We start from the raw sequence: 24,358 nt of genomic DNA, 5'->3' as shown, positions 1-24,358 counted from the left end.
CTGAATATCGATCCCTTTTTGTCTCAGGTCAACGGGATATCCCTGATCGGTGAGACCCACAAGGAGGTGGTCCGAATCTTGAAGGAGCTGCCCCTCCGTGTGCACATGACATGCTGCAGACCCGCCCCCCACCAACAGGCCGACATTGACGCTTCAAACCCTCAAGTGGAAGCTTCACCTGCCAGATCGCAATTAAAGGTGCTTGATTTCATGTTACCGTGCTTGACTCGACTATGGTGGTAAAATATTCAAAGGCACGGAAGCGATTGCCAATACAATGGACAACACTTGCGGATTGATTTTTTTTTTTTTTTCATACAGTGGCCCTAATGGGTCAGAATGGTTGAGGTTCCTGGTGGAATGATTATGGGTGTTTTTTTTTTTGGTTTTTTTCGGAGGAACGTAGGTTGTAAATGAAGATGCCGTGCCATATTAAAGGTTCAAGTGTCCTCGTCTTCCTCGACAGTGTAGCCTGTCAACGTGTGATTAGGTTAGCCTGAACTGTCAGTCGCTCCATTGGTTCTCCACGCTGCCAAGCGTGATGGATTAAGGTTTGACAAAAAAGGTAGCACGACTCCAATTACACACTTCAGCGGCAGCCGTCAACCACGCGGACTGGAAATAGGACACTTCAAAGCATTCTCCTGGCTTATTATGATGTCATCTCATCAAAGGCCAAGTATCCCAAACAAGAGACTGAGCTAGCTTTTTTTTCCCCTTCCAGCCGAAACAAATGCATGGCCCGAGCGGCGTGGACGCGGTGGAAACGGTGGAAGCGGCAAAGGATCTGATACCAGAGGTGGCGGGCTCTCCTTTGGCCATGTGGGAGCTGGAGATCCAGAATATTGAGCTGGAGAAAGGAGCAGGAGGATTGGGATTCAGCATTCTCGATTACCAGGTGAGGAGACAAAAACTCGGGACTCTCTTTTGAGTTGACTTTAAACCTGCATCTGGTGACACGTTATTCACCCGGCTCTACCGCAGGACCCACTGGACCCGGCCAAGACGGTCATCGTGATCCGCTCCCTGGTTCCCAACGGTGTGGCCGAGCAGGATGGACGGCTGCTGCCGGGGGACCGGCTGATGTTTGTCAACGACATCAACCTGGAGAGCGCCAGCCTGGAAGACGCTGTCCAAGCTCTCAAGGGGGCCGAGCTGGGCGCCGTGCAAATCGGGGTGGCCAAACCCCTTCCCGTAAGTATTCAGAATTGTTCTTGGTGTTTTGTCACAGTTTGTGGTACCTTTTACATTTCAAATTAATAACGTTGGTAATTTCAGGTTGTCGACAAGAATTGAAGTTTATCAAAAGGCTTTGAATTTTGTCTTGCCCTTTTTAATTCGAACGGCTATTTTAAGTGTTTGCCACATACCGTGACGAGCGACGGTGTTGCGCATGGCGTGGAAGTTGGAATGCTCGAAAGTCGCCGTCAAACAGGAAAAAAAAAAAACTCAAATGTGAAGGCCGACAAAGTCACAAACAGGAGTGGGGGCTGCGAGGGGCTGTTCATGGCAACTTGCAGCTTTCATCTTTGCTCGTATTGCCTTCGGATTACCAGTGTCGAGGTCAGACGGATTAGCGGCGTCTGTGGGAGTTATCCCGCACTCCAGCAGGATGTGCAACGCACGTCGGCAGTGTCACCTCTCAAAATGGAGAATGACAATCGTAATCCTCGAACATTTGGAGACACTGAAAGAATCTCTCCACTTTTCCTAGGGGATAAGTGGGGATTCCTACTCACCGCAGCTTTACGGTGGGCATGAAGTCACGTCGCTGTCCACCCTCCGTTCATTTGACTTCAGCAGTAGTTTACTCCAAGACGGAGGCGAAGATGAACTGCCCGGCGGGGTTCTTTTTCGGGCACGGCCGGCATTGGTTAGTTAGCTTTTCAAGCAACAGAGGGGACAAAAAAATAGAACACTTGAAAAGATTTTTGATTCAAGGGTTGAAGCTACCTTTTTTTCCGTCCCAGGTGGACACCAGTGAAGTGGACGAAAAGGCACTGGAACGGGCTTACTATGGCGAAGAGGACACCTTCCAGGCATCGATGATTGCGCTCCACGGAAGTAGCTCGGATCTGGATTTCCTGCACGCATCCGCACCCGAGGTGAGCGGCTACTTTCTTGGGCAAATTAGAAAAACACTGTACACCTTTTCACCATGACGTCACATGTAAGAAAGGGGGAGGTGGAAATTCAGAAGTAATTTAAATCGCAACAGGTATGTTGAATCAAAAATGGACCCGGTGGAAACTTAGAGTTAAGGTCACTTTGCCACATTGTGTAGCTAAACCAAAGTAAGTTTGCTCTGAGTTTGCTTTCAAGGAAACATCCTCGCATTGTTTTGATTATCCAAAATGTTCCAAGAATGGGAGGGGGTCACTACAAATGCTTCTGACACTATTTAATTGACTCTTCTTTTGCTTGGCATAATGGCACAGATGTGTTTGCTAACGTTAGCTTACAGGCTAGCGCAATAGCCATTATGCTTTTCAAAATCATTCAAAGACAGCTCAACCAAATACTTTTTTAAAACACCTGTGATTAAATGCCTTCCATGAAACCGACGATGGAGGTTTTCTTGGTGGCTACTCATCATCTCTGTACAACTATTGACGACATCCATTCCATTTATCATCCTCATCCACCGGTTCCGCTGGATTAAATTTTGACCTTTTAGCAGTACAACATCATTTTCAGTTCAAGTCAGCAGTAGTCATTCACTTTGTGCCACCTAAAGTACCCTGGTGGCTATTGTTTACTGGTCTATGAAAAAAAAAAAAAAAAAACCTTACTAAGCTAACCGTGCTCAACACAGACTTCAAGTTATCTCGACTTCGAACCGGCATCGGCGACTGCCCCTCCAGGCGGTTCTGACGAGGACCTAGCCACAGCCGAAGAAACAACAGAGGCCTTTGACTCCTACAGGCCGTTTAATGACCTCCAAATCACAGCTGAAATTCAGCTGGAACCGGCGGAATTGGTTCAATGTCACGCGGAAGAGCCCGCTGGCACTTTTGTGGAACAACCAATCTCCATGGAGGTAACTTTAGAGGGAATGTTCTGAACTCTTGTGTCAATGCCCGTGTCACACAGAGCAGAGTAGGTGAGGAGTCTGTTGTTGTTTGCTCCCCAGGAGGACGAGGAGGTCGACACGAGGGAGGACGCGGGCGACCGAGCGGCAATCTCGGGGAGCAGTTTCGAACGGACGATCACGGTTGTCAAAGGCAACTCCAGCCTTGGTTTGTGTTCATTTCTTCAAATGAAGTTGTTTCACGTCGAAAGAGGTTCAGACAAATTCTCCCCAAGAAAAACAAATAAGAATGCCTCTCTCTAATAATTGCCTTAAACAAGTTTTGGGGAAAAGAAGAAAGTTGCAAAAAAAAAAAAAAAAAAAAAAAAAGCCGCAGAGTTAAACTCAAGTAGGCAAATTAACATCTGTTTTGGTATTTCTACAAATAATACACAGCTCATGTACTCATGAAAATGACATCACAACTGCTCACAACGACCAATCACGGCTCAGATTCAGAAAACAGGTCAGCCGTGATTGGTCGTTGTGAGCAGTTGTGATGTCATTTTCAGTCGACAGAAGACAAAATGGCCGCCCTCCAGAGATGTCTAAAAACAAGTGCATTTTGCTGCTTCATTTATATTCCACAAACGCAAAATTAATCAGAATGCCGTGTTTCAACTAGTGGGCCTGTTGGGAACATATTCTTGGAAAAAAAATATGTTTGGGTTGACTTCCGCTTTAAATAATATGTCTCGATTAGTGAAAACAAATTAGCTTCTTTCCCCAAATAGATGTCTCCTCAATTCTTCATGCCCTAACACCACTAAAATGTTGCAGTTCCATAAACACCTCAGTGTTAAACTAGGATGGATGAATTAACTCTTGTGTTTTTTCTTAAATAATAAACACCTCATTTAATCAAAATAAATAAGCACCTCCCCTATTAGAAATAGAGTACCTTGGATTTTCACCTTCCCTCCAACTCAGAGAACCCGAACCCACTCGAGTAAACAGAGCATGAACGCCGCTGTGTATTTACGGCTACCGCAGGGATGACGGTGAGCGCCATGAAAGACGGTCTGGGGATGCTGATCCGAAGCGTCATCCACGGCGGCTCCATCAGTCGGGACGGCCGCCTGAGCGTGGGCGACCTCATCCTGGCCATTAACGGGGAACCCACCGCCAATTTGACCAACGCTCAGGCACGCGCCATGCTTCGCAGGCACTCTGTTATAGGACCCGACATGGGGTAAGAGCATCGGCAAGACAAAATACACATATCATACCACTCGGTAATATGTTCAGGACACCCCCCCCCCCACAATAAGTAAAAATCTGCAATATAGAGAAACCATAGAATTTTTGTTTTTTTTTCAGTTGTACAGTCCCCCACACTTTCAACACACTTAAACACATTTAAAGCCTTCTTGGAATCACTTTGCAAATGTATTTGAACGCAAAAAAATTGCAAGCATAAAATGTGTAAAAATACTGTGTAGTACTGATAAGTGTTGTGTGCTCTAAATGCCCCTAGATGGCAGTGGTATGCAAAGTAAAGGGGATGCAACGAATCACAAAATTCAATGTTCATACTGTTAAGAATGTTACAGTGGCCTGTTTTTTTTTTTTAATCTAGTACAGTACATTTGTACAGTTCAGTTGTATTTAACTTTTTGGTACAATACATTTGCACTTAATCTTTTATTTTGGTACCGTTTTTTTTATTTTACTATTCTGTGCTATACATTTTAATGGAACAATATTGTATTTTACTGCACTTGTATCAATATTTATGTTTTCACTACTGCACAGTATCTATATATATAGTTAAAAAAACTGTATAAACCCATGAAATAAGTAGGTGGGTTCTGCAATAAAAACAAAAATACTGCGATATAATGGGGGAACACGGTATTCTAGTACTGGAAAGTGGTGCTGTGGGGTGTTTTTTTTTTTTTTTTTTTAAAGCATGAACATTTTTGGTTTAGCCAAGAAACCAACGGGAGGGTGAATGCATGCTTGGCCAACTAAACAAAGGCACAGTTCTGTTCGGTGCATAAACGCCAACTCTTCACGTTCTAGATCTGCTTGCTCACCAGAGGATGATCTGTGCCCATTTTATGTGTGAGTATGACTAACCGCCCGGCATTGTCTTGGCCGCCCTGGTCTTCTTTTCCTCCGTTCGTCCTTCTTTTGTCTGCATGCAGTCGTCACTTAGTAGCAACGTCTTCGCTGAACAACCAAGCATCTTTCTCAACCCGGCATGTCTGTGATATCCCTTGCGACACCACATTGTTTCAACTTGTTTTTTGTCCAGCATCACGTACGTCCCGGCAGAATATCTCGAGGAGTACAAGAGCAGCGTGGAGCAGAGTGACAAAGACGGCGTTTCCTCTGAACCTATTCCAGCTCCAAAGTACGTAGGCCGAGACTTTTCTAGAATAAGAAAGCGGTACTTTTGTGAACCCGGGGTATTTTTTAAAGTGTCTCCCCCGTTGTGTAGGGAAATTCCCAACCTTCCCGAGCGGGAGGATGGCGAGGGAGAGGAGAGCGTGTCTTATAGCAACTGGAACCAACCGCGACTGTGAGTACGTCCATTGGACACAAATACAAATAATAACAATTAGGGATGGGAATCTATGGGTACCTCGCGATTCGATCCGATTACGATTCAGAGACCCACGATTCGATTCAATTCCGATCCTGAGGCCTATGATTCGATTCTATTCCGATGGATCACTCTATTTGCTTACATTTTATAGTCCATGCAAAACACTGCTACCTTTTTAAAAACAAAAAACTCAAGGAAGAGCAAAGATCTATATTTCACACTTTGACTTCACTGCGCTCGTATGAGATTTTGCTTGTTCCGCCATCTTGTCACGTATTAGCTTATCCTAGCACAAACATCTGACGTACAAATGCACTTAATCACTTGCGCATGCTCTTAGTTTTTCTGTTTAAACTTTAAATATCGATTATTAATACATCTGAATCAATTCAGAATCTTTTTAATACGACGAACGATGCATCGAAAAAACGATTATCGTTCCCACCCCTAGTAAGTACAATAAACTTGAGTTTCAAAGTCGAGTACCACATTTGAAAAGATACCTCTAAACAAAGAATATAATAAAGGTGATGTATACTGATTGTGGTTCCTCCGCCCTCAGAGTTGAGCTCTTCAGACAACCTGGCAAGTCCCTGGGCATCAGCATTGTCGGGGGCCGCGGGATGGGCAGCCGGCTGAGCAACGGCGAGGTGATGCGGGGCATTTTCATCAAGCACATCCTGGAGGACAGTCCCGCCGGACACAACGGCACCTTGAAGACAGGCGACAGGATTGTGGAGGTAAACATCAAACAAGCGGGGGCTGTTCCGACAAGATCGGGTGGCAGATAATGAGAGTGACCCTCACCCCGTCAGGTGGACGGCGCCGATCTAAGAGACGCCAGTCACGAGGAGGCGGTCGAGGCCATACGCAGGGCGGGCAATCCGGTGTCCTTCCTTGTGCAGAGTATTATCCAGAAACCCAGGGTAGGTCTCAAACCAAACCAAAATGGCAGACTTTCTGTTACCTGTCGGGCACTGGTTCTTGAGTCTGTTTTGTGGCCTACCAAATTTCATGTTGCTAATAGAAACTGCCTTCAGGGGCTTAATTTTCAAATACAAAAAAAATTATGGAAACACAAAAATGGCTCCTTTGTGCAAAAACAACAGACTTCTCGAGTCTTTTCAAATATTGCTTCATGAGACTGTGGTGGGGGTGGGGGGCGCAATCTTTACTACCAGTTGATTTTAGAAGTACCCTGAAAATGACTCTCAATGGCCACTTCAAGCCAAAATGGCAGTCTATTAATTCCATGGCAGCATTTCTGGCTGGCCTTGCCATTGTCGCAGCTGAGATCCCCCCCCCCCCCCCCCCTGTGATAGGAAAGTCATTAACAAGATGCCCGTTGATGAAGCCATCAGACAGATTGCCCAGTTTTATTCCCCAAGTTTGTCTCTAATTATGTTGACGTGTGAAGATGATGCTTTGAAAGCGGGGCGGCTCCGCTTACAAAAGGCAAGAAGCGAGGCAGCGATAAGGCAAGCACGAGTGTGATTGATGGCTGATGTAATAGGAAGCAGGGAGACAGAATAGAAGAGAGATGGATTACCTGGCATGAGCACTGTGGCGTGCATGCCAAAGAGGTGTGAGTGTCTCCTGATGGAGCCAAGTGTGTGTGTGTGTATTTTAAGTAAGTGTATATCGATTCCGGCTGGGTAACAGGAGCTAAGTTTGAAGCTACTTTTTTTTTTATGGCAGGAAAATCAAGAGGTCATTTTGGCCTCGGTTTGCCAAATAAGAAATATTATGTACTCTTACACCTTACGTGGTGAACGCCGTGTAATCCAACTCGGTGTCGCATTGTGTCGCGTAGTCATCGACGAGTGCAGAGTCCATCGAGGAGAATGTGCCAACTCTACCCAGAGACAACGAGGACAAGGTTGGTGATGTCTTTGAGCCGTTTGAACACCGTGGCTTTCTATTTGCACTGAAAACGCTGCGGGTGAATCCATCTTGTCATCGTCTAAAGTTGTCGCCCTTTGTCTCTTCTCTATAGGAGGGTGACAGTCACAGTAGACTTGTCCTCCGCCTCTCCCCAACTAACCCTTTCACTCCTACCCCGTTTAAGGTTTGTGGGTCTCTCCGTTGTGGCCTTCCTCTTGTCCTTCTCGGTGCATGCGCGCGCTGCGTAATGGGGCGATGGCAAGGTTATGTTTATGGGTTGACAGTTTACAACCGTATTCCCTTCAAATAGTGGCCGTCCCTCCAAAGGATGCTGCGCACCCCAATTAGTTATGCGCTGCGTTAATTATTCGCAAAATATGCCTCCCTTCACCCCAAATTGACGACGAGTAGTGTGGACACTGTTAAAAAAAAATGTGGGGTGAACTCAAAATTTCAAAGGCAACAAACTTTGACAAAAGTTGGGCACGTCAATTAAATAGTTTAAGTTTTGCAAATTGGCTTCCCCACATTTCACAACAAAGAAATGGACCAATTCAATAAGTAAAAACAACTCAGCAAATTGTTGTGGAGCAAAGAACTTGCTTTGCTTTGTTGCGCTAACTAACACTGTTGACTTACATGTCAATAATTTATATTTTAAAGTTCCAACTTAAATTACAGTTTTAGCCCCCAAAAATACAAGTTGTGTTTTTACAGTGTGCTGACTTAAATTAACGCAGTCAACAGATGTTCATTTGTTTTAAATCCAGTACCCATTTTGTCTTAAGTGGTCATTTTCAGGAGTCTTTCAAAATGGACCCCGCTCTAGAAATGTCGCCCAATTCTTAGCAAATTTGACTCAAGCAGGCGGGTGATGGCAAATTGCCAAACCTTTGCATTTTTTATCATAGCATGTATAGTCAGAGCATGGGCAGCTAAGATGGATGACTCTGCAAACATTTCCTCTCGCTAGAATAGTTCCAAGACATACATTGTAAAAACTCATTCGCTGTCAGCCATTTTAGGGCATTTTGACATTTTCAAGACCCACGTGATATTCTGTTCAATCATTATATATAGGACACCAAATCTACCCCAAAAAAACAAAAAAGTTGGATTCTGCCGTTTTCCATTCCTTTTATAGTCAACGGACTCAAAAACTGCGCTCAAATCTAAAATGGGGGCATCGATGCCATCTACTGGCGGTTGTGCATCAGTGAAGTTGTTTCCGAGTTTGAACTTTACAGCGGAGCAGTTGAAAAATGCAATTGCCAAGTCAAAGTGTCAATGGCAGTGAATGAGTAACATCGTTTCGATAATGTCTACAACCGCCCCACCCGGAGACACCCCCCCGGCCACTTTTTGCAAACGGACAGTTTATGAGCGTACACAGTGGCCGTGCATGCACATGTCTTAAATGTTTGTCTGTGTCCAATCATCACATTCTTATTTTTCATTTGTCACTTAATGTTAAATGTGGAGACAGGCTTGTGTGTAGCAAGTGTGAATGACTCCCGTTCTTCAGGTAGGTTCTGCTTTCGGGTGAAATTTCAGGACGAACTTATCCTATTCAAACAATCCTCTCCATGTTCACATTTTGTCATCATAACACCAAAACCACACCTAGCCAGTGATCAACACTATTTTCGGCAACAAGGAAATGACTGGAAGGGTCACAGAAAGGCATAGGAGAGTATGTTCCCTGATATTTTGGGTGGATCGAAGGCATTTTGTGAATTTTGCTGTTCGGCTCCTTTTCAGAGATCAAAATGGTCGAATTAAGTTCACCTGTAAAGGATATCATGCATTTAGGTTTGTCCTCAAATTTCCACAGAAAGCCTGTGTAAAATTTTGTGAGCAGTGTATATGAATGTGTAACTAACATAATCCCGCAAAATCAAACGTATCGGCTTCTGAAGATTTGCTGCGATTCCCTGGCAAACCTTTGAGCAACTATTGATTCTTTAAAAAAGGATTTCTAATTCTCTTCGCCTTTCACTGATATGGATCTCCCCCACCCCATCCAAAGCCCAAGAAGCGGGACGCTGCAAAGTCGACGCCCGCCAGCGTGGCCCTCACCCTGCCGGTGATGCCCCACGTGGGCGAGACGGACACCGACACCCTGGCGGAGACTCCGGCTCCGCCCCTTCAGGCTGATGCGGCGGATGGGGAAGGGGAAGAGGAGGAGGAGGAGTTTGGGAACAGCTGGCGTGAGTTCCTTGTCACGTCTGTGTCGTTTTAGATTATTTATTATTTATTGATCAAAGGCAAGGTGTTTATTTGATCCCGCAAATAATCGGCCTCCACTCTAGTAGAGGCCCCATTCACTTAAAATTTTATATTAATTTTTTTTTTTTTTTTAAATGCGTTTTCCCATAAAAACACCTTACATCATACGTCAAATAAACAGCTGGTAGATTGTCGTATAACAAAAATACTCAAACACCTACATATTTTTTCGTGATAATACGTTATTTTAATGATCAGTATTAATAAGGAATTCCTCTCAAACAACTGCCTTACCTCAAATAAACAAGAGAAAATATGTTCTGCAATTCATGTTGTCAAATAATTCTTTCGTATATAATTTTGGTAATTATTTGCATTATTTATTATGTATGAAAACTACAGCGTATTTGAATGGCATAAAATGATTGCTGCAATATTTTAGCAAAATGTACAATTAACTCATTCACTGCCAGACATTTTCAGACCCTCTTTTACCCTAATGTTACAAAAAAAATTGAAAAAAATAAATTCCTGGGATTGAATGGCTGGATTGTGAAAAGACAAGTAAATTCGTCAATGGCAGTGAATGAGTTAAAGGTCTATTCTCTAAGAAATACTATATGTACCAGTGTAAATACTACTACAATGCAGTATAGTATGATACACTGATTTTCAAGTTGTGGTACAAGTAGTGTTTTCCTTCCTGTCCAGAACATTTTTTAAGTACAGTTCAGTTGTATTTAACTTTGAAGTACAATACATTTGCATAATGACCACCAAATACTTCCATTGGCATGTTTCAGAGAGTATTGTCCAGCGCTACGACAACCTCCCGGGCATCCTGCACGCGATCGAGCTGGAGAAGGGCAAGACGGGCCTGGGCCTCAGCCTGGCTGGCAACCGGGACCGCGCCCGCATGAGCGTCTTTGTGGTGGGCATCGACCCCGCGGGGGCCGCCGGGATCGACGGACGCATGCTTGTCGGGGATGAGCTCCTCGAGGTGAGAAGTAGGACTTTTGATTAGCATCTCGGACACGGCTGATTTTTTTTTTTTTTTTTTTTTTTTTTTCCCCCTCCCCCTTAGATTAACGGACAGGTCCTCTATGGCCAAAGTCACCAGAATGCATCTTCCATTATCAAAAGCGCCCCATCTAAAGTCAAAATCATCTTTATCAGGTAAGACACATCCTGCTTTCATTATTGCAATGATACACAAAGTCCACTAGAGGGAGATGTCATGACAAAGGAGAGTAAAAAAAGACCAGTGCTTTTTGCTTCCCGAGGTAGTCGTTTGAAGTTTTTGTCCAATGAAAGAAATATTAAACTCTGCACTAACCAATGCTGTTTTAGTAGCCTACTATAAACAAAGTGAACAAACCCTGTAGTTGAGTGTAATTACATTTTATGACGGACGCTTTTTTCCTTCCACTTAACTTGGCTTCCTTCCTTAGCGGACTGTCAAAGAGACAGCTCACGTGACTTATGACTCTTGCGGGATAGGAACACAGGGGCCCTGGAGCAGATGGCAGTGGGACCCGTGAGAGAACCCGAGGGAGACGCGGCCGAGTCCCATGCGGAGGTAACAGCCGGGCCCCACCGACTAAGTGTCAGAACACATGTTGCCGGCGTGAACAAGTGGTCAGACAGAGCAAGCCGTGTCAATGTTGGGGGCATGGGGAAATTCGTTCCTTGAAAGCATGTTAGCGACGTGACATTTTGTAGACATGTCTCTCATTAGTAGACCCACAAATCAGTGTCAAGAAGCCATGTCAAGTCAAATGTATTTCTATAGCCCTTAATCACAGGAAAGTCTCAAAGGGCTTCACATATGCACCAGATCATATACACGACATCCCCTGATCTTAACCCCCAGCAGGGCAAGGAAAAAGTAAAAAAAAAACATCTGGGGAAAAGTGAGAAACCTTGAGAAGGAACCACAGTTGGGGGAATCCCCCTTCCGGGATGATTAAGCTCAAGGGCGGAGCCAGAACGTGGCTAATGGGTGGGCCTGGAAAAATCAGAGTGGGCCTGAATATTTCTCTCACTGAGCACAATGGTCCTGTCCCGACACATCGTATATTCAAATAAAATGACAAACTGAATAAGATGAAGTTCAGATCTTCCTTAGACAACCACAATTATGCCATTCTTAATAGTCAATAAAAGACAAAAAAATACAAATTCAAAAACTATTTAACCTCCTAATTCTTAGTGGCCACATACGTGGACAGCACTTTCTAGCTCTTGTGTCCCCAAGCGTGTGCATTGTGGAAGTGTGGGTGTTTTGGACACATATGTGGGCACTTACACTGCCATCTTGTGGTCTCAGAACAGTATTACATACTACAGTCAAAATACAGTATACAAAATACAGTACAATACGATACAAAAAACTAAAAGACGATGCTTAGTTTTTCTTCTAATTAGGTTCCAATAAGCCCAGCTAGCAAAAAGAAATAAAAATGCATGTAAAAAAAAACAACTTGGGCCTTAGGAGGTTAATAACAATTTACTAAAAATGTAAAAGTATATATTTCATGAATCTCACTGGGTGGGCAGTGTGTCAATCTAGGTGGGCCTGTGCACACCCAGGCCCACCCATGGCTCCGCCCCTGATCAGGCTGCAATGGATGCCGATTGGGCAACATTGAGCACGCAATATACTACGATACAGTGTTTGTTAAAGTAATGTGAAAGTGAATCAAATGAAGTGCTGCAGGAAGATGACTTCGGTGAAGTGAGCAGGGGCCCAATGGTCAATGTAGAAATTTCCAATAGCAGCGCCTCCTCCATGTCTTACAAGACACATGGAGTCTGCCATTTTGGCTTCAAAAAGCCACTCTGGCATCGTTTTGACCATTTTGGACGATCCTTCAACGTTGACTTCTGTTGTGTATTTTGTGAAAATTCAGCCCCTGAAGCCAGTTTCTGTTAGCGATGTGACATTTGGTAGCCATGTCTAACATGAGGACACACTCCAAAAAGTCTCAAGGAGGACTGTCAGAAAAGACACAGGAAGTCTGTCGCTTTGGTTCGAAGCGGGTCATTTTGGCCATTTTAAAAAGAGATTTTGTCCAAATTTGAAGCATGGCTGCAGCGTTTGATGACGCGCCATCCAAAGACGGACTCCTAAATTATTCCACCCACGTGTGACGCTGTGTGGTCCGCTCATCTTTCCCAACTCCCAAGATTCAGAAAAACCGCACAGGCGGTAGTGTACATTTCGTACCCCCCAATTATGAGGCCCACACACGCACGCGCACGTGCTCTTTGGATTGCGCCGTGATTATTGTGACACGAGCACAATGAACCCATGCGGTAAGAGAGCGAATCCATGTCGCCATCAGGAAGACTTTGCGGTCGGTGAAGGGACCACAGAGGACAAGGTAACCATCCAGGGAGGCTGCAACGCAACTGTGAATGGGGAACCAGAGGTCGCCGGTGTGCCCGGTCCGCTTGGCACCGGTCAACCCGAAACATCTTCAAGTGAGTCAGCGTTTGTGACTGCTTATTCAGGGCGGTAATTAAAAGAACCGCACGCAGTAGACACACGCGTTCGCTTGCTTTACTTGCCTTCAGGTCACAGTCGCTCGTCCAGCCCGTCCGCGCTGGCCTGCGACCCGGCCACGTGCCCCATCATCCCGGGCTGCGAGACCACCATCGACATCTCCAAAGGGCGGACGGGCCTGGGGCTCAGCATCGTCGGGGGCTGCGACACTCTGCTGGTGAGGAGGCATCTTATTTGAATGCATTTTTTCTTCAAATATTTACATTTCCGGATTAGGATTTTTTTTTTTTTTTTTTTTTAACGCAACACCGGTCTAATGTCTCTTCATTCCTGGCTGCAGGGCGCCATCATCATCCACGAGGTTTACGAAGAAGGTGCGGCTTCCAAGGACGGCAGGCTTTGGGCTGGAGACCAAATCCTAGAGGTCAGGTTTTTAAAAATGGGAGCGCCGTATCATAAAGGAAAAAGACAAGGAGAGGCGAGACATGAGGAGAACTCTCCTCAAATAGACAACTCCAGCGGCTTGCTCTGGTGTGTGGCAGGTGAACGGCATCGACTTGCGCGCGGCGAGCCATGACGAGGCCATCAACGTGCTGCGGCAGACACCGCAGCGAGTCCGGCTGATCGTCTACAGGGACGAGGCCCAGTACAAGGAGGAGGACCTGTGGGACTCGTTCATCGTGGAGCTGCACAAGAGGCCCGGACAAGGACTGGGACTAAGCATCGTGGGCAGGAGGTAACCAATCAGAGATCGATATTGCACGTCGTCTACCTAGCCGGATGTCACCTGAACTGTACTCTTAATCAAAGCCGATGGGTACTCACAATGCCGACTGGTAACGATCGTTTTTCTTTTGCGCTTCAGATCGAGGGACCAAAGGTAAATTTAGCACTCAATGTAGCACCCGTGGTAGACTTGGCTTGAGTTTACCCAGAAAAACATTGCATCGATCCCAGAGTCCACCCTCATAGATCTTCCTTTTAAGAATGCTGCAGTCCCTCAATAGGGTTGAGGTCAGGGGATGATGGCGTTTTCTTCCCTTTAAAGTCATCCCTCCCCATATCACGCTTCACTTTTTCACAGTCTCGCTATAAACTGTAAATCAGTCATATGCATCTAACTTTAGATCAGATTTTCACTCCATGGCAGGATTTTGCGGTGGTCGTTTTTGCAACCACGCTAATGCTACTGCTGACACGGAGCATATAAGTGCGAGACAGAAAGTCTCTTGCCGTCCCAATACAAACTCCAAAACAATCTCTGTCGGCAGGATCTTTTCATTCTTACGTTCAATGTCAATCAGAAAATCATACCATCCGCAGTCATGGTTTTATGAAATCAAACGCACACATATGGCGAACCTTGCGCAACACACTCATAATACAAGCTGGAACAAACCGAAGTCTAAAGCAGCGTTCCGGTGGAAGGCATTACTCTTGACAGTGTGTCCCCCTTCTACCAGCACAAAAAAAAAAAAAAAAAAAAAATCACTCCTGACCAACTGTCTTTATCTGCTAGGAACGACACTGGAGTTTTTGTATCCGACATCATCAAAGGAGGCTTGGCGGACACCGATGGCCGACTGATGCAGGGTGACCAGATCCTGTCGGTCAACGGCGAAGACGTTCGCTCCGCCACCCAGGAGGCGGTCGCCGCTCTCCTCAAGGTAACGACAATGTGACAACACCAACGCGAACGCCTCGTGACGCAGGTTTCCATCGGCGGCCGTCATTCCTATCAAGAGTACGCAAGTACGTCATTCCGTTTCAGTGCTGCGTCGGCTCGCTGAAAATGGACATCGGGAGGTTTAAAGCCGGCCCCTTCCACTCGCAAAGAAGGCTGTCCCAAAGCAGCCAGGTAGGTCGGCTGAGACTTTAGTCGAGTTTGTCAACCGGAAAGGGCCAAACGAGGTTTCTCTCACCCAGACGGAACAGGCGAGCGAACCTTGTAGCTCCCAGATGGCCTCGGGAATCCTTTCTGATGATGCGAGTCAGCAGGGTAAAGTATCCTTCAAAATACAGCCGGGTGCTGCCTCCAGGAATGAGACACTCAACGGTTTTCCACGTCTGCAGCTCCGGAGCCTCAGGACGTGAGAACGGCAGAGTTCACCAAAGGCCCCGGCGACACCTTGGGTGTCAGTATTGCCGGCGGGGTGGGCAGCCCCTTGGGCAACATACCCATCTTTATCGCCATGATGAACCCCGCCGGCCTAGCGGCGCAGACACAGAAGCTCATGGTGCGACATTTTCCATTCGTCTTGGTTAGGCTTTCAAAGACAACATCTGTAGACTACGCGAGGTATTAGTTCTGCTCCGTCTGCCTCGCTAGTTCGCTGCACCTCTTGCTAAAAGGATTTCTACGACAGTGAGCCACTGCTATTTGTGGGGGGGGGGGGGGGGGTTGGGGGGACTGAGCCCCACTGTGGACAGCGAAAATCCGCGTGAAATCGAAGCTCACACAAAAATGGTTTTAATTGCCAATAGAAGCCACAAGATGACGGCAAGGAACTTTTCGTCTATTAGATAAAGCTATGGCCCGACTGCGCAAAAATGCGATTGGACAAAATAAGGCAGCCCCTCTTGGCATGGGAAGGCAGCCTACTGATGTAGCACTTTTCATACACAAGGTAACTCATTGTGCTTGACATAATTAAAAAAAATAAACAGATGAAAATACAGCAAATACAAACCTGAGAATTCAAGACATTTAAAAGCAAAGTAAAGAGAAAAAAAAAAAAAAAAAAAAGAAGCCTCCCACCCATCTGGTCATAGAATGGTGGCAGATGGGTTGTGTGAAGAATATTCGCCTTTATCATTTCAGCTATTTTAAGCTTTGCACTTTTCCAGATGTCCTTCACGAGCCAATCTGTCCTCGAGATTTTGTACATATACCAGACAGATGGGCGGCGCTAAATTGCCAAACATTTGAATTTTCAGCATAGTTTGATCAGTCGCCATTAAACACAAAACTCAAATAACTCAACTTCCAGTGACTCTCTGGGTGTCAGTATCACAGGCGTCTTCATTTGCCGTCCAAATATGCATACCAGCCATTCCGGAATGAGTCTCAAACCCCAACGGGAGCCCACAGCTTTTTCAAGAGTGAAACGGGGGTGGGGGGAAGGCCACGTTGACAATCGCTTCGCTGTGCGATGCAGACTGATGGAGCCTAATAAATTTCCCACTCTTGAATTCAGACGGCTCGGGCTCACAGAAGGACTCGTTTGGACACAAGCCCGCTGCTTTGTCTCACAATATGGCGAGTGTTGCCCTTCGCCCACATTGCCAACTCAGTTTGCAAACAGTGCTCCTGTGAATGCGTTGGCTTTTTGATTGCCAATTAAAAATGGAGCAAACATACGATGCACACGGATCGTTTTGCAATGACAACGATTCGGATTCTAAACGAGCGCAAGCAAAAGGATGAACGCGTCAGTGCTCTGCGCACATAAACGCCAAACCTCAGTATTCCATCAATGTATCCTTCTCCAGGTCGGGGACCGCATCATCAGTATATGTGGGACTTCTACCGAAGGCATGAGCCACTCGCAAGCCGTCACTTTGCTCAAGAATGCCACAGGAGCAATACAGCTGCAAGTAAGACCACCCACAGGAACCATATGCTCTCGTTTTCGGGTTTTTTTTTTTGGGCGCCATTAACAGCGTGTGGCGTTTAGGTAGTGGCGGGCGGCGATAACACGGTGACCGGCGCGGCTCAGGAGCAGGCGACTGGAGGCCTCCAGCCGCCTAGCTGCATCTTCCAGGATGACCTCAGGTTGGAAGCTTCGATGATGAATCTCTTTGCCCTTAATTCAATACCGTGATTGGAAATCGACTTCATCAATTATTACACTGGTCAGCCAATTTTAAATCAGGGATGGTTTTATATGTCCCAAATTTTTGACGCTTATTTAAAAAACAAAATTATTTCCTTTTTTTTCCAGCCCATCCGCTTTTCCAGATATTTTCATGTTTTTGTTTTTAAGTTTGACCTGTAAAAGTTTGCGCAAGATGGATTTGACCATGCGTTTTTTTATAGCTATGATGTTCCAGGAACAAAATCCACCTGTTGCTGAACCTAACCCTTAATTCATACATATTACTAAATACTATATTATCATTCTCATTATTATTATGATTATGATTATTATTACCAGTATAAAGAAAACCTGATGTGCTAGAGAAAAGGCAAGAGCAGATTTGGAATCAGCGAAAAAAAAATGTCTTAGATTAACACATGTAGTAAAAAAAAAATGTTGACCAGTGTTCTTTTTATTATTAGTTTTAATACTGGATACTTAATCATATTTTTTATTGTTATAAGCTTTGATTTCTGCTACTAAACCACCTTTGAAAGGGAGCTTTTATTGTTGTTGTTGTTATTATCATTATTATTATTAGTCTCGACCCTTTCTTTTTAGCTAACTCCTAAATCGACGATTTATTAGCCAGGATCAGAGCTTGTTATAATTTTTGTTTGTTTAAATTCTGGCTACCCAGTCCCCATTTGGGACTTGAATTCCTATAACGATTATTATTCTTACTGTTATCGTAACAGTGTTGACCCTCTCAGTGACCGCTTTTGCAAAGGCCAAATTTTGATTGTGTTTCCGCGTTCCCGTCAGCCCTCCTCAATACAAGAGCATCACGCTGGAGAGAGGGCCGGACGGGCTGGGCTTCAGCATCGTCGGAGGCTACGGCAGCCCCCACGGAGACCTGCCCATCTACGTCAAGACGGTTTTTGGCAAGGGGGCGGCGGCGGAGGACGGCCGCCTGAAGCGGGGCGACCAGATCATGGCGGTCAACGGGCAGCCGCTGGAGGGCGTCACGCACGAGGAGGCCGTGGGCATCCTGAAGAGGACCAAAGGCAGCGTTACGCTCACTGTGCTGTCCTAGCCACGTTGCCAACATTCCCCTAGTGCGTGTTGACTGAAACACCCAACGGTTAAAGTCAAATGAGCCATGGGCTAAATTATCTGACATTATCATTCCAGTTCCCGTTTTGAGCACACGCCGGACCTCAGTGACGACATAGTGCTGCTAAATGTTTGTCATGCATTATATCAGTGTTGGATTTCCCCCCCCCCCTCACTAAAAGTATTAGCGCAGACAACAATGATCCCAAGCCATTGTGCCAGTGTTTCTATAAAGTCCACTTAAAGTCAAAATCAAACTAATGTTTTTAAATGCATCATACATGTTTGAAAATAATTGCTGAAAACATGCAAAGACTGAACTATGTAGGACTCACTTGTAGAGCATTAAAATGTTTTTCAACATTTCAGTTTTTCAGATTTTTTTGGTGGGGGGGCGTGGCTCAAACGGAGCCCAATGACACACTTGGGCATCAGCAATGAGCGGCCCCTCACCCACTATAAAATAAAGTGGGAAAAAGAAAGTCCAACTTGTCAGCCAGAGAGTTGACTGCACCTTACTTTTTCACAATTTTGAAGCCTCATCTAAAGATTATTTTCACTTTACAGGGACTTTAAAAAAAAAAAAAATGAATGCGCCGTCCTTATTGTTCAATGTCTCATCTGGCTGTCGTACCAATTTAACGCACTCACTTCCATTTATTTGTCTTTTTACAGTCCAGCCATTCAATCCTAGGGATTTATTGATATTTTTTTCTATTTTTAACAAACGTTACCGTAAAAGAGGGTCTGAAAAGTGAATGAGTTAAATGTGATTCGAGTGCTTCCTCAGCAGAATTCCATTTCTTCACACTGGATTGAATATCAATAATAACTATTCAAATAAATTGACTCAGTCATTTTGTCTGCTCAAATTATTTGATGAAAAAAATGGCATGGTGGCTTTTAAGTATAAGAAAATGTGAATTCAGTTTTCTCAGTGCTGTTCAAACAGGCCAAATGTAAAAAAAAAAAAAAAAAAAAAAACTCACTAAACTTGAAAGAGTCCACAATTAGGTCCGTTTTTTCAGTCCTGTTTTCAAATATTCAAATGAGCTGCCCTAAATTGAAAGTGTGCATTGAAGCTATTTGGTCAGGTTCTTCAATCCAGTTCAAAATTATATGATGTTGAGTGTTTTTCCTTTAATTGAAAGAGTCCGTATCCAAACTTTTGGTGAGGTATCTCAATTCCTATTCAAAATGGTCAAATGTCAGCATTTCATTATGGTATGCTATCAGTGTAATAAAGGTGTTGCACACTGGAAGCAAACCTCAATACCTAGAAAGACTGTCCTTACAAAGTTGCAGTAAATAACAGCCACAGTTGATTGACACTTGTTTTTGTGTGTGTGTGTGTGGGGGGGTTGTCCCCCGAGTCGAGACGTTCCTTTCGTGTGGGGTTGTAAAAGAGAAACAACGAGAGATTCCCTTGGCGTGACTCTTTCACCTCCAAGTCAGACGGGACAGCTGCGAGAGAGCACCTGTTGTTGGTGCGCCCGCTCCCTCGCACCCTGAGCCCGAGCCCCACCCTCACTAAAATGGCAGAGTCTTTACTCAAGTCTGGACGGGCCCTTTTAAACGGGCTTCCTCATCGCACATGTGGGCCTGCAGTGATAACATCAACGTTTGAACTTGAAAAATATTCTTCATTGTGTCACTTCCCAGTTCCAATTTTGGATGATTTTGTTTTAGTTTTGGGGAAATTTCTTTTACAGGTGTCTGGAAGCCCCCATTTCTTTTTTTCTTTTTTTTTTTGTGGTGGGGGCGGGGCTTTTTTTTAGAGGGTGCCCCTACGGCAAATGGTGCTTATTTTACATAGTAGTAACTGTACTAAACATATACGCAATGTTAGTCATGTTAACAGCATTGTTTACATTGTTTCCACCCCTGTACTTTTTCCATGTTTGCATTACAAACGTGTGAAAAAGCGATTGTATAAGGGCAGCTACACTATGCGGACACAACGGCGAGGTGTCCAAGGTCTTTAGGGCATTCCGGAGATCTTCGCACACGTTCCTCCTGGTATGTTTGCCTTGCAGTTGCAGCATGGAATGACATCACGACCGGGGCGCGTTAAGGCTTTTAGTGTGTAATCATCGCTTTATGAGCCGTGCGCAAAGTCATGCGGTGAGCCGAGCCTGCCGGCTGATGTTTGCCGAAGGTGGAGTGTGTCGCCTGCATTCGACCTCCAACAGAGTGTCAATCATGAGCCGCATCGTTGGGTTTGTCCTATTGATTTGACACCAGGATGGAAACACGTTGGATGCCTCTGGCCCTCGCTGCGATGATGCCATGACAGCGCCGTACGCATATCAGTACCACAATCAGATTGGTCTCATTACCCGGACCAATCGGAATGCAGGGATGTCGTCACTGTTTTAACAAACAGCGAGACTGGATATGTGTTCAATTCCATTTTGCAAAGTCAAAACGAATATTTCAGATAACTACATAAAGATATCTATGTCCTTTCCAACTAGGCAAAATGAAGTTGTAGATATCTGTAACTCAGATTAAGGCTAGCCTTAATCAAATTGTCAATATCCCAAACTGAAGTAAGAGATATCCACAATGAAAAAAAAAAAAAAAAAATAGGTCAAATCATGTGACCCGAGCCAAGTCGCGTGATTTGAAAGCCTAAATGTTGCTGAGAGCATTACCTGTGCACTTTATAAAAGGTGACAGTATGACTTGCGCAACAGATCCTGACCTCATCTCCCAACAATTTGGCGCTAGTGCGGTTGATGACGATCTCTCCTCGAAACTCTCGCGGGCGTTTGATACGCTCTCCACCTTCAAGATAGAGACAGAGAACACAAGCGAGCAATCAAACTTGTCAGCAGGCCTGCGAGGCGCGGTTGCTGTGCTTGTTCCAACAGGGAGGTCGGATATCAAAATATGATTGTGAGTCGCACAAATGTGTGTGTGTGTTTGTTGACGTGCACGATGTCACCTCAAGGCTGGACAGCGACACTGCCACAACGTGACAGGTTGGGAACCAAAACGCATTCTTAGAAACAGCTTCCAGTAGTGTCGCTTTGAGATAAGAATTTAACCTGTTCCATGACCGCGCTCGTGACTCAAAACACTCGTATCCCAAATCATCTTTCCCCATTGAACTGAATGGACATACCATTTATCAGTTCCGCGCCCAATCCCCCCCCCCAAAATGATGTTTTCAATAGGTTGTCTGAGAAGAAATACTTTGTAGATTTAACGAAGCAGCAGCTAATAATGACGATCTGCACGTTTAGAAGGTAAGAGAAAATTTGACATCTTGAGTTTAGTTCCGCTCGAATGCTTCAATTCAGTTCATTGTGCTGCTCCTCCCGCTGTGCCCGTCTTGGCTTGACTTGGGTCCATTCCATTGCCACGGAGAGATTTTGGTGCTGTGACATGCACAGAACGTGTCCACTTTTGTGTGACAGTTTTTTGTCAGTAAACGCCATTTACTCCTGTTAAGCACCTCTCGCTTGGTAATCCTATCAAGCTAAGTGATTTTGAGGATTTTCTCAGCCACCTTTGTTGGACAACATGGAGCTCCCTAGATTATTTTGCACTCAGGTTTCACTGGCATGGCTGTCGGAATTAGAATGCTGCTGAGGAGCTTCGGCCTTGTTAGAATAACGAGGACAAGCCAGACAGAAAATTGGATGGATGGGTTTCCTTATTATGCAGCACAAACAAACAAGCATATTGAAAAATAACAAGGTCCCAGTTATGCGTAATGCCTCTCTGATGTACTTGCTTTCAACTGAATTCAATGAGTTGAATAAATGAAAGCTGTCTCACGTTACTGAAACATGTTTTTTTGTTTTTTGTTTTTTGTCGAATGTATGCCAGCAATTGGGCCTCCCCAGCCCCCATAAACATTCCCTATGGGGATAGCCACCTGTCTCGGCCTACTCCTGTGATGCCTCCCAGCATGGACTAACAGTCAGTTCTTTCTTTATGTGCAAAGGGGGTGAGGGTGCGGGGGGGGGATCGAGACGTGTGTGTGTGGGGGGGGGGGGGGTGCAAATCCTATTAACTGTCTGTTACTGATAGCCTTCAGTACAGCAGTGTGTCACTGTCACGTGGTTCGGTAACGACTGTCTTGTGCAAGCCCCTCAAACGCAGCCAAGCCTGCGATCAATAGTGCGGTGCAGGAGTGTGACCGCAGCGTTAGCAATTATCACTTTGCCCCGGCTGCGCTCGCTCAGACTGATAGCTGAGCTCGCATTGTTCCAGCTGCCTCCGGCTTGCTCGTTAATGATTACCTAGAATCACTGGCGCGCGACTCCCAGAGAGCTTTTTAAGCCCGTGCGAAAGGACGGCGGGACAAATTGCTGCTCTTTCTGCTGATATATGAAAAGGAAGAGTAAGGCATGACCCGGCCTTCCACAAAAACTACCTGGTAGCTTCTATATTGCTGTAATAAAGAATGGGAAACACCACAAGTTGTTGTTTTCTGACAAGATCCTTTCCAGGAGAGTAAAGGTTGCATGAACAGTGATTCCCAACAACTGTACTGCGAGAGATCATCAAGTGTGCCATTTTTATTTATTGGTGTTCATTGTTTACTACCACATCTTTGCTCCGTGACAGTGATTTGTTTTGGCAGCCGTACAGAACAAAGAAATGCTCTTCGGCTAACACCACTAATCATTATTTCAGTACTTTTTGGGGGGTATTTTTGGTAGCTAGCCCACGTTTTAGATCGATGTAAAAAGCCTTGGCTCCATCGTGGTTGGGTAACACCCGCAAAGAGAAATCACCAATCAAGACAAGGTCCTCTGACTAAATCCAAAAGTCGATTCAGAGACAACCTTTTTGGATAACTTTCTCCTTTATGCTCTGCGTAATGGCTTCAGACGGTCTCATAACTAGCGCGAAACCCTGCGATTTGCGGGAGATAAGGACCTGAGCCCAACTGCGAATAGTCAGCGTCTGCCAGTAACTGACACTCCTTATAATTAGCAGAACGCGTAAAAAAAAAAAACGAAACACATTTTAAAAATGCGAGTGCAGTGGGATGGGATGCGGCCGCTCACAGGTCAATCCTAGCACTACGACAGACAGCTAGAGATAGCCAAGTCTGCGATCTGTCAACTCAAGTACAAGACACACTACCAGAACAGCAAGAACACGGTGATATACCACATCATGTTAAAAAAGAAAGAATCAGTTAAGAAGTGAAAATCCTTAATGAGTATGTACCAGAATGAGACTGTGAGATGGACTGTACTTCCTCGAGGAGCATTATGTCTCATTCCCTTGGTAGGGTGCGACGACGTACGGAAGCAAGTCTGTAAAATGGAATCCTGTTGTGGCAAGGCGGCTGCAGAATGGCTTTGCGCATCGGAGTTTCCACATAAAGGGCTTGCGGGATGGCGCAAATATTCAGTTCCTCAGCAGAATTCTTTATGAGTCCATAAAACCTGAAGACAAATCCGAACTCGGCAGAGTCTCCTTCCAACGTTCCATTAGAAAAGCCAACGCAGGTCGCACGATTAATAACGTCTCACCCTTTTGCGGTTTATCTCCTGGACTTAAAGGGTCAGTCAATAGGCATGCTCCTCCAAGTGACCCCGAGTTGCCTTTTATTTCACATGAATGAGTGCTCAAAGAATTTGTCCACGGGGACACATTTTAGTGAAGCGTGTTTGCAAACCGCCACGCTACTCCCTTTAAACGACCTGCGGCGCGTTGCCAGGAAACGCTCGGAAAAGACTATTGACCTTTTTGGGGCTTTCACGAGAGCCCTCCGTGGCCGTCAAATCGGCAGCGTGAGAACGGGAATGTTTACGTTCAAAAAGGATTTGAGGAAAAAAAGCCCAGCGCATTTGTAAAAATACACGCGGGAGTCCGGCTTCAAAAGCCTCTGTGACAACGCATTTTCATCCCTATCTCTGACTGAAATGACTCACACGCAAATGAAGAGGACATTTTCAAATTGCTCCCACAGAGAGAGGGGGGGGGGGGGGGGGGGGGTCGGGCCCCTTCCTGAATATAGAACGCAAGAAATTGACTTCTGTACCCAGTGAACTCTTGCAACAACCCGACAAAACTGCAACATTTAACTATCCATTGAATTCTCAGGATTAGCAAAAACTTTGTTTATATCGCAGAATTATCCCTAGAAGGGTCGGAGTTTCTTTTTTCAAAACGCTCTTTTGATTACCCCTTCATCGGCAACGCACCAATGGATACTTTGGTTT

The 24,358-nt window shown here is 45.2% G+C and overlaps 1 protein-coding gene across 3 annotated transcripts in view; it reads left to right on the top strand.

Annotated features, from left to right (window-relative positions):
* mpdz (multiple PDZ domain crumbs cell polarity complex component) overlaps positions 1-18,524 on the top strand; it is a 29,307-nt gene extending 10,783 nt beyond the window's left edge. Inside the window, exons 15-45 of one of the 3 annotated variants that reach the window (XM_086017846.1) lie at positions 28-198; positions 725-898; positions 985-1,194; positions 1,715-1,873; positions 1,971-2,105; positions 2,816-3,040; positions 3,134-3,239; positions 4,064-4,262; positions 5,096-5,137; positions 5,331-5,429; positions 5,517-5,597; positions 6,187-6,364; positions 6,440-6,550; positions 7,438-7,503; positions 7,621-7,692; positions 9,538-9,718; positions 10,541-10,737; positions 10,822-10,913; positions 11,238-11,316; positions 13,085-13,223; positions 13,317-13,462; positions 13,586-13,669; positions 13,788-13,981; positions 14,111-14,125; positions 14,765-14,912; positions 15,017-15,103; positions 15,172-15,244; positions 15,319-15,482; positions 16,738-16,842; positions 16,923-17,020; positions 17,871-18,524. In XM_086017846.1, coding sequence (XP_085873972.1) covers positions 28-198; positions 725-898; positions 985-1,194; positions 1,715-1,873; positions 1,971-2,105; positions 2,816-3,040; positions 3,134-3,239; positions 4,064-4,262; positions 5,096-5,137; positions 5,331-5,429; positions 5,517-5,597; positions 6,187-6,364; positions 6,440-6,550; positions 7,438-7,503; positions 7,621-7,692; positions 9,538-9,718; positions 10,541-10,737; positions 10,822-10,913; positions 11,238-11,316; positions 13,085-13,223; positions 13,317-13,462; positions 13,586-13,669; positions 13,788-13,981; positions 14,111-14,125; positions 14,765-14,912; positions 15,017-15,103; positions 15,172-15,244; positions 15,319-15,482; positions 16,738-16,842; positions 16,923-17,020; positions 17,871-18,141 — 4,101 coding nt within the window. In that variant the 3' untranslated portion in view covers positions 18,142-18,524. The remainder of the gene's footprint in view (positions 1-27; positions 199-724; positions 899-984; positions 1,195-1,714; positions 1,874-1,970; positions 2,106-2,815; positions 3,041-3,133; positions 3,240-4,063; positions 4,263-5,095; positions 5,138-5,330; positions 5,430-5,516; positions 5,598-6,186; positions 6,365-6,439; positions 6,551-7,437; positions 7,504-7,620; positions 7,693-9,537; positions 9,719-10,540; positions 10,738-10,821; positions 10,914-11,237; positions 11,317-13,084; positions 13,224-13,316; positions 13,463-13,585; positions 13,670-13,787; positions 13,982-14,110; positions 14,126-14,764; positions 14,913-15,016; positions 15,104-15,171; positions 15,245-15,318; positions 15,483-16,737; positions 16,843-16,922; positions 17,021-17,870) is intronic. The other 2 variants (XM_086017847.1, XM_086017848.1) reach the window with 2 other exon arrangements.
* Positions 18,525-24,358: the final 5,834 nt, after the last annotated feature.

The sequence above is a fragment of the Filicampus tigris genome, chromosome 2, assembly GCF_054856515.1.
Source record: "Filicampus tigris isolate MCC_2025a chromosome 2, RoL_Ftig_1.0, whole genome shotgun sequence".
Classification (NCBI taxonomy): domain Eukaryota; kingdom Metazoa; phylum Chordata; class Actinopteri; order Syngnathiformes; family Syngnathidae; genus Filicampus; species Filicampus tigris.
The sequence above is the reverse complement of the archived record's forward strand: the minus strand, read 5'-3'. Positions and strand labels throughout refer to the sequence as shown.